The 9,613-nt window shown below is 36.5% G+C and overlaps 2 protein-coding genes across 2 annotated transcripts; both read left to right on the forward strand.

Annotated features, from left to right (window-relative positions):
* The first annotated feature begins 83 nt into the window (after positions 1 to 83).
* Positions 84 to 3,513, forward strand: LOC100182021 (TIP41-like protein). The gene is made up of 6 exons (XM_002126388.5): positions 84 to 311; positions 540 to 719; positions 1,140 to 1,239; positions 1,690 to 1,821; positions 2,449 to 2,607; positions 2,864 to 3,513. The coding sequence occupies exons 1-6, from the start codon at positions 199 to 201 to the stop codon at positions 3,065 to 3,067; spliced, it is 888 nt and encodes a 295-aa protein (XP_002126424.1). The 5' UTR covers positions 84 to 198; the 3' UTR covers positions 3,068 to 3,513.
* Positions 3,514 to 4,778: 1,265 nt separating this feature from the next.
* LOC101242324 (protein unc-93 homolog A-like) lies at positions 4,779 to 9,167 on the forward strand. The gene is made up of 8 exons (XM_004226131.4): positions 4,779 to 5,332; positions 5,806 to 5,955; positions 6,181 to 6,362; positions 6,763 to 7,116; positions 7,354 to 7,521; positions 7,765 to 7,999; positions 8,512 to 8,676; positions 9,062 to 9,167. Exons 1-8 carry the CDS (start codon positions 5,194 to 5,196, stop codon positions 9,130 to 9,132), a joined length of 1,464 nt encoding a protein of 487 aa, XP_004226179.3. The 5' UTR covers positions 4,779 to 5,193; the 3' UTR covers positions 9,133 to 9,167.
* The last annotated feature ends 446 nt before the right edge of the window (positions 9,168 to 9,613 follow it).

The following is a 9,613-nucleotide window of genomic DNA, read 5'->3' on the forward strand; positions in this document are numbered from 1 at the left end:
GTCCCCCGTTATATTCATATATGATTAAATATTAAAGGCAAATGGTATTTAATTTTGTCCCCTATACTATGACAGAGAAACTTTCCTTATCCAAACGCGGGATTTCCCTTGGGCATAAAATACAATAGTTATCCTTTAACTAAGATCTAATATTGAATAGTTGTTAGGCAAGTATTTTTGCTTCAATCGTGTCCAATAATGTCGGCAAGAGCATGTACTCCGTTTGGAGAAAAGCAGGAACCTTTTAAATTTGATAAATGGAAGTTCATATCAAAGAAACGGCACATTCTGACGTCAAATGAAGTAGACAAGTATGTGTTATACTTTTATGTTTTTTTTAATATTACTAGCAAAAGAGCTTTCGAATTTTGGTTGGTTTGGACTTTCATATTTATGTGTAAGGTATTACATTTATTTTGTAAGGTATTACACAGCAAATATGTTTTACTAAAAACATGACTAAACATATCTCAAAACGAAAAACCTTATTTCGTTATGAGTTTTTAATTTTAGTTCAACATTATATTTTCACATTTCAGTTTGTCAGAGAAATTGGCGTTACCCCAACTGCCAGAAATGACATTTGGCGCAAATAAATTTGAAATGCAGCATGACACGGGATTCTCCATTCATTTTAATGCAGTTGATGCACTTGCGCTTGTAGATAATAAGAAAGACTTAATGAAAGTGGCCATGGCTAAAGAATGGGCAGAAAGCAGGCAAGTTTTAACATAATTGGCATTTTTTATTTTGATTTGGCGTATATTTTATGCACGTCTTGGACCAAAAAACCTACATCCTAGGTCTCAGGTGTGTCTCACTAAAGTTGTCACCCTCATAGATTAGAATAGACTGGGACCAATAAGCCTACATTCTAGGTCTCAGGTGTGTCTCACTAAAGACGTCACCCTCATAGAATAGAATAGATTGGGACCAATAAGCCTACACCCCAGGTCTCAGGTGTGCCTCACTGAAGACCTCACCCTCATACAATAGAATAGATTGGGACCAATAAGCCTACACCCCAGGTCTCAGGTGTGCCTCACTGAAGACCTCACCCTCATAGAATAGAATAGACTGTGACCAATAAACCTACATCCCATACACATTTAACAATATTTTTTTACTTGTTTTTACAGAAAAGGCAATGAATATATTTCACAAACCGTCAAACCATTTGATTGGACGTACACAACAAACTACAAAGGGACATTGACTGATCCAAACCACATAGTTACAGTTGAGTTTAATATCTTTTATATTTATTACTACATATTATAAACAACAAATAATCAATTTATTAAGAACATAGCTTAGTGGTTAGGACTTGTATTCTAACCAAACAATACCGGGCTTGGTGCTTGTAGCGATGACAACGTATGTGTTCTTGGCATTTGGCAAGACACTTTACTAACATTGCTCCAACCCAGTGGTCACTAATAGGTTATAGCACAGTAGTATACCACACTGTAGGACCTGACCAACAGAGAATAGAAAAGAAAGATTCATGAGTGCCTTACTTCTATATGTGTAAGAAATGGCCCAACTCTAACCTAAGTACTATACTACGTGCTTTCTGTATAACCCATGTAAATTAGAATACACTTACTTATGAGTTGTCTACAGATTTAATTCTACCTAATTATGAAGGCACTTTACCCCGGTTTTAACCAAAACCCATTTTATCAGGTTAGTGAAACAAGTGAAAAGATTGATCTTGAGAGATTAAAAAAGAGAGAAAAGATTTTATATTTTGAAGAAATGATGTTGTTTGAAGATGAATTGGCTGATAATGGATCTGCACAACTTACTGTGAAAATAGTAAGGGGTTACTAATAATAATATACGTTTTTTTATTGTAGAGGAGTGCATCATGCTCACTGTCGAGTTTTATATATTATATATACAGTGTGTTTATACACCTCATACTAACTGTGAAGTTTCATATGTGTGCCTTCTTATACACCAGACATACATGGTGTATTCATACACCTCATGCTCACTGTCAAGTTATAACATGGGTGCCTTTCTATACACCAGACATACATGGTGTATTCATACACCTCATGCTTACTGTCAAGTTATAACATGGGTGTCTTCCTATACACCAGACACAGATGGTGTATTCATACAACTCATGCTCACTGTTTGAGTTATAACATGGGTGTCTTATTATACACCAGACACACATGGTGTATTCATACACCTCATGCTCGCTGTCAAGTTATAACATGGGTGTCTTCTTATACACCAGACATACATGGTGTATTCATACACCTCATGCTCGCTGTCAAGTTATAACATGGGTGTCTTCTTATACACCAGACACACATGGTGTATTCATATACCACATAAATGTAACTGGATTAAACAGTGGCAGCCCAGATTTTGTTAAAAATTCTTATAACCCCCAAATATGTCTCTGTCATTACTTACATATTTCTATAGAGAGTTATGACGTCTTGCTTTTTCCTTCTGATGCGTTTCTTTCTTCGCGTTGATGGTGTTTTATCAAGAATTTATGACACTAGGTGGTATCATGAGTTTGGGAAATCTTATCTTATCCGAGAATATTCAGAAAAAGAAAAAAGTTTTTTCCAAATGAGAGTAAGTTACTTTGTATATGGGTTTATTATATATGGATAAGGTCCTTGTTGAGGATATGGAATATAACCCAAATGAGGCTCATTACCCCAATATTGTATTGTATATATATACAATCTGTTCTATAAGGGTGGTCCTGGTCCTATAGCGACGAGGCAAGTTATGGGACCTGAGATTTCAACCAAAGTTTGTCCATTATCCTATAAGCTACCATACGCCCTGCACCCCACAAATTTCTTACCCCCTTTTCTCTCTTTAGGGTATTTCCCCTGCTACTTTGACAGACCCTAACCTATTGGACGGTCACCTTACTACGCAAAAGAGAGTGGTCGAAAAAATTGACTTTTCTGGTACTTCTGGCACCACAGAAGATACAAAATCATCCAAAAACGAGACTGTGTCTAAAACTGATGTTTCTGATTCTAATTGCCCATCGAAAACTGTCATTTCTGAACCGAAATAACAAGCAGCAGAAGAAAATGACATTTTTCAAAAAAACGCGAAAATAAAACTGTTTTGTACGCAAATCGAAGAAAATATCAAAAAAAACTCTGTGTTTTTGTTAGTGTGCTGCTGTATTGGTTAGAAAACGCTGGACCTGAATGCAGACGTTTTATAGCAACAGTCATTTCAGTGGGCGAATCAGTCTGTTTTCTCCAAGGATATTGGCCCCACATAAGTCACATATGACTGTTAAACAACTAACACAACCATGCAGAAAACAAGGCGCATTCTACCTAACTGTGAGTCATGTTTTCCAATTCAAAACTAGATGTGTGGTCACTTGCACATTATCACTTTAAAAAGCTTGCTGCACGTTTTAAATTTTCTTGACAAATCCTATAGTATAGCGCCTTTACGCTTTATGAACGTGTTATTACGTTGCTATAGCATAAACTTCCTTTATTACTTCGGGTACAGTAACGAAAATCAGATTAGTTAAAACAACGAAGAGAATAGAATTAGCAGCAAAACGACAGACGTTAAAAACACGCGTGATAGTTTCAGTAAATCTGATAAGATTTTCATCTCGAACGTTTTGGTTTAAATACCGAAACATCTTTAGTGACACCTAAACATTCGTAAACACAACGTTTTCTGTGCATATGTATATGTATGTTATGCCCTGCGCTGTATGCTTGTTTTTGTTTAGTGAATGAATGTAACTTACTTTATCTTCGCGTTGCCGGAAAAGGACAGTCGTATAAAGCAATACAACTTTTGCCAGCTTGTGAGGTACCGTATATATTTCTTTGTGGATGATTATTTTTGGTGAATGAAAGAATCTGTTTAGTGAATTTAAGAGTCTTGTTAATGCCTCACAATGTGTGTAATACGTAGGGTTATAAGTAAAGCCTAAACTGAATTGCGGTTTATACGTGTTCATGTCGTATGATCGTGTATGCGTATACGTTACGCCTTCAATTATTAACAGCGCATCGCGGTTTAGTCGTGTTTAGCAGTTCTGTTATTACAGCTGGTAATATTATATTTTTATATACAGCATCAGAAACAGTGTAACAAGAATTGCGTATCTTTATACAATTTAGCAAGGAAAATTTAGTTACGGGGCACTAGGTGTATGAAACAGAACACCTGTGTTATAACGACTGTTGTTGTCCCGCCACGCGAGGAAAAATAAATTGCATTTATATATTTGGGCGTTAATTAAGTTAACCGTTTTGTAGTTACTAAATCGTAGCGTATGTTGCATTTTACTCAAGTATTTTATACAGTGTACAAATGAAACATTAGACTTGTGAGATTAATAATAATTTTGACAAGCAGTGACAAGGCCTGATAATTTATCAATTCTCACACTGCATACGTTTTCTGTTTACCGTATCTGACGTTTTTACTTTTCTACGTAAATAAGTACGAATTAAATATATTTTTAGCCACATCTTAAACACGCTATCAGCTTTTAAAAGATTGGGATTATTTTAATTTCTAACTAGTCAAATGCAATTGCAAAAACGAAATTTAATCGAAGAGCTCTAATTCGCTGTTAACCCTTTTTCTAGAACACGACCAGGCTATACTTGTCCGCAAATAAAATTATATTGCTAGACTTTATATTGAACAAACAAAAGGTGATTTAGTACAGTGCTATACGTTATTTACTAACGTGCAGGTATTTGATTACATAGTAAAACGTTACCGAATATGGATTATACTGTGGTATCGAAAAACAGTACGGTTTGGTCTGCAAATGTATTGTAGTATTATACGGACGTGTAGATTTTTTTACTGTAGATTTTAATTTAGTGACAAACGTGACGTAAGGATTGTTTTAATGAAAAAGCTTAGCTGATGTTGAAACTGTTGAAAAGATACAGCTAAAAGTGCATGCCCATATATAATATGAAAGTACGTTTTTGCCCTCCTGAAGGCATAATGAAAAACTATGAAAAATCTCGTGACTGTTTTATGTACGTGCGTTATTACAATGGTATCTTACCCCAACCTATACTACTGCTGCTTATTATTTAACATTGTCATTTTATCTACAGAAAGACATAGGATAATATGTAGTACTTTGTCTGTTTGTATGTCTGGATATTGTAGTCATGCACCATTGCTGACAAAATGGTAGAAAATCATATTGGAGACCAACGGAGGGTCATCTTTTCGTTCTTACTGTTTGTACTTTCAATATATTTGAATTTCGCTGGCTTTGGATCTTTACTATGTCTACAGACAAGTATAAACATAGAGGACGGTGTAGGTAAATTCATGTTTAGTTAATACAAACTTTAGTAGGGTGGGGGAGATGGGACACTCACTTTTTCATTCTAATTTTCTCCTCTCATTAGTAGTAAACAAAGAACATTAAAAAATAATAAAGTCGTATCCTCACGACTCCCATAGACCGTTGTTAATTGCTTATGACAGGCTCAGGATATTTGAACATTATGTGCTAAAGGTGTCCCGTTTCCCCCACCCCACTGAATGTGTTTATATAGATATTGTAGGATTTGGTAACTCGCCAGCGTGCACGAAATGTATGAAACAAAACACTTTTGTCATTCCTACGCAACGCAAGAATAAATACGTTACATTCATTTATTCATATATAAATAGTCTGTGTACTGTTGGCAAAAAATTACTAAAACCTTAGGTCATCCAACAAAGGCCTCATCTCATATAGGTCAGAATCGTATTATTACCATAATTATAAACATGCCTACTTCATTTCAGGAGCCGCTTCTAGCACAGCTGCTTACGCAACTTCTACAATACTCGGTTTGGTGCTAACTCCATTACTTCTACTCAAGTTTGAAACCAAATACGTTTTGGTTGGCTGTTCTATAACTTACTTATTGTATGTGCTCGCAAACTATTTCCCAGGTTGGTGTATTTTCGTATTGTATATTGTATACGCGGTATAACTCGTGAACGGGCACGAGCTGTATGAAACAAAACATCCGTGTGTTCTAACGACTGCCATTGCCCGGAAATGCAAGAACGAATAAAATAGGTTACATTTATTAAATCACTCTCATATACTGTGTGTGTCATTTTTTTAATCTCCCCCATCCTACTCTGTTTCTTTTAATTCTAAACCGTTTGTAGAGGCATACGTACTTATACCAGTTGGAATTTTAATGGGAATCGGAGAAGCAACGATGTGGCCTGTTATGTTTGTATATGTTGTTCATTATGCGAAGCAATTTGCAAGTTTTGGTACCAAAGATACTGCGGCAGTGATTACCAGGTTTACTGGATACTTCTTCTTTGCTTACCAGCTCAGCGAAGTAAGATTTAAATGTATGTGATACTGTATTGTCTATATGGCATTAGATTATACTCAATGTATAAAGATCTAACCTATATTAATTAGGTTAGGGCTAATAAGCCTACATCTCAGGTTTTAGGTGTTCCTAACTGAAGACCTCACCCTCATAGAATAGAATAGACTGGAACCAATAAGCCTACACCCCAGGTCTCAGGTGTGCCTCACTAAAGACCTCACCCTCATAGAATAAAATAGACTAGGGCTAATAAGCCTACATCATCTCATGTCTCAGGTGTGCCTCACTAAATACCTCGTCACACCCCCCCAATAGAATATACTGGGACCAATAAGCCTAAATTCAAGGTCTCAAAAATGGTTAATAGAATATACCAGTGTTGATACTATTTTTCTCACACCAGACCACTGGCAATTTACTGAGTTATGCAATTCTATACGCCGGCAAAACCATCACCGTAAACGAAGGCAATTCTACTGTGAACTCCGCCGTTGACTTATCCGTATGTGGGGCCAATGACTGCCAGTACCCGAACGTAACGAACGCCAATTTGAATCAGTACGTTCCACAGTCAAAATCTGTGCTTTACGCTATGATAGGAGTTATGGCGTTTCTGATATTGCTTGCACTTGGAATCATGTTGTGTCTTGTACCAAAAATTTCGTTGGAAAATCACGACAACGAATTGGAACTGTGCCCTACTGAGAGCAATTTAATCTCTAACAATAGCGAAAAAGACGTTAATAAACCTAAAGAGGTATGAATCAATTGCTCTTTTAGTGCATTATTTTGATTGGATGAATGTAACTTTATCCTCGCGTGGCGGGGCGAAGACAGTCTTTATAACGCGGGTGACCTGTTTCATGCAACTAGTACCCGCTGACGAGCACGTATATGTGACTTTGTCGGTTATGATTTGTCGTATTTTCTGTGTGATGATTAAACTATGTCCACAACGGCAGTAGAAACGTTAATGGTGGCTTTATCTTTACAGAGCAATTTACAGTTTACAAAAAGGACACTCAAAGCAGCCATGAAACAACTTTTAGATCCAAGACAATTGTTGATTACTCCGATCACGCTGTACAGTGGTCTATACATGTCTTTTATGTTCGCAGAAATGCCAAGAGCGTATTCATCTTGTATGTTAGGCGTTACACAGGTATATGTATGCACCATGCTGTAACTTATACTGTTAACCACATAAACATAATATACTGCTAGTAGGCAATACACGTGTTAAATTACAGTGTTAAGCCCTTATAGCCCAGAGTTTGGGACTCGAACCTCTATGCTGCTACCATCGTGGTTACATATGTCCTTGGCCAAGACAGAACAACCGTGTTATAACAGCTACATTATGCAGAGAATAAATAATTCACCTTGAATTCCATTTTCTTTTCAGTCTGGGTTATGTCTTGCAATCAGCCACACCTGCAGTGCTATTACGTCTCATTTCGGGTGTAAACTAGCCAGCAAAATCGGACGAACTATACTTTTGATCGCTGCATTTTTCATCGATATAGGAATATACGCGTTCCTTCTATTTTGGGTCCCTGCGTCATCAACCACGTGGTTAGTGTACGTCATTTTTGCAGTGGTTGGAAGCATGGACGGTGTATGGCAACCACAAAGTAACGGTATGTGAGGTTTTGTTTGATAATATAGTGGTGTGGGGGAAGATAGGACACTTTTAGCACATAATATCCAAACATCCTGACAATGTTTTAAACAAATAATAACGGTCTATTAGAGTCGTTAGGATACGGTTTTATACTTCTCTGAATGTTTTTTATTTACTACCATGCGGGACGAGAAAATAGTATGAAAAGGTGTCCCATCTTCCCCCATCCTAATATATGTAACTTATTATGTAGTTGGGTCCTTATCTAAAACTGCGCCGTGACACATTGGTTAGCCTGCCTGTAAGTTCATAGAGTAGACCATAGGTTACGGGTTCGAGGCTTGACATTGTTACTTCAGGGCGTATGTGTGTCTTTGGGCAAGATACTTAAGCAATTGCTACAACGCAATGGTCACCATTGGGTTGTCCAACAAATCACCCACAAAGTTACATACATGTTCACTCGTAAGTGGCCACGAGGTGTATGAAACAAAACAGAATCAAGAAAGTTTTGTTCATTCATTCATTAAATACACACTGCCCATTTTCCTGAAAACCACATGGCTTTTGTTATATGGAGTTTATGGACCACACTTGGTATAGCCATTCAATACGGTTGGAGTACGAGTTTGTGCGTATACGTGAAGATCTATATACAGATTGGTCTTCTATGTTTTTCAATGCTATGTTATGGTAAGTCAAGTCATATTCTATTCTATTCTTTAAGGGCGAGGAAATGAATGTAGGCTAGAGTTGGTATACTGTGGGGTAAGATGGATACCAGTAGCACATAAAAACCCACGTTTTTTAATAGTGTTTTTAGCAATTAATAACGCTCCTTTCGAGTCATGAGGATATACGGTTATATAACTCTTTAAATATTCTTTGATTACTATTAAGTGGGACGATGACAGAGAATGAAGACTTGAATAAATATGAGTTGTTTATCATCTCGTTGTGGTAGGGTAACGACAATCGTTATAACGCGTGTGTTCTGTTTCATACACCTCGTATCCGCTTACTAGTTATTATCCATGTAACTTTGTGGGTGATTATTAATTGCCTATACTGTGTTTAGGTATTGCTGAATTTCGAATTCGAAAAGTACGACGAAGAACACATGAAACAAGTTCGCAGATAACAATATAAACCTAGCTACCTAATTGTGAACTTTTAGATCTGTTTAAAACAGCATTAACTATGATATAGTAGGGTGGGAAAGGTGTGACTCTTTCAACACATAATATCCAAATATCTTTATAATTCTTTTTAAAAAATGTTCACTATCAAATGGTATAAGAAAAATAGAACGAAAAGTGTTCAATCTTTTCCCACTCTACCCTATTATATATAGTGGTGTGGGGGGAGATGAGACATTTTTTGTTCTATTTTCCTGTTCCGTTTGGTAGTAAACAAAGAAACTCAAAGAATTATAAAACTGTATCCTCACGACTCATATAAACCGCTGTTAATTGTTTGAAACACGATCGGGATATTTGGAAATTTTGTGCTATAAAAGGTGTCCCATCTCCCCCCACCCTACTATATGATCTGAACTATATTCAGGCAGCAAAATTTTCGTTTTTATTCACTGTCCACTTTTTTTTCATTTGTATTAGCATTTAATGTT

The sequence above is a fragment of the Ciona intestinalis genome, chromosome 6 (genome assembly GCF_000224145.3).
Source record: "Ciona intestinalis chromosome 6, KH, whole genome shotgun sequence".
Classification (NCBI taxonomy): domain Eukaryota; kingdom Metazoa; phylum Chordata; class Ascidiacea; order Phlebobranchia; family Cionidae; genus Ciona; species Ciona intestinalis.

What these genes read in the sequence shown, in the direction of transcription:
- LOC100182021 (XM_002126388.5), top strand. Translation starts at nt 199, where the DNA reads ATGTCGGCAAGAGCATGTACTCCGTTTGGAGAAAAGCAGGAACCTTTT. An exon ending in CACAACTTACTGTGAAAATA is followed by an intron (nt 1,822 to 2,448) that starts GTAAGGGGTTAC and finishes ATATTTCTATAG; the next exon opens with AGAGTTATGACGTCTTGCTT. An exon ending in AAAGTTTTTTCCAAATGAGA is followed by an intron (nt 2,608 to 2,863) that starts GTAAGTTACTTT and finishes TTCTCTCTTTAG; the next exon opens with GGTATTTCCCCTGCTACTTT.
- LOC101242324 (XM_004226131.4), top strand. Translation starts at nt 5,194, where the DNA reads ATGGTAGAAAATCATATTGGAGACCAACGGAGGGTCATCTTTTCGTTC. An exon ending in ACGTTAATAAACCTAAAGAG is followed by an intron (nt 7,117 to 7,353) that starts GTATGAATCAAT and finishes TTATCTTTACAG; the next exon opens with AGCAATTTACAGTTTACAAA. An exon ending in TTTTTCAATGCTATGTTATG is followed by an intron (nt 8,677 to 9,061) that starts GTAAGTCAAGTC and finishes TACTGTGTTTAG; the next exon opens with GTATTGCTGAATTTCGAATT.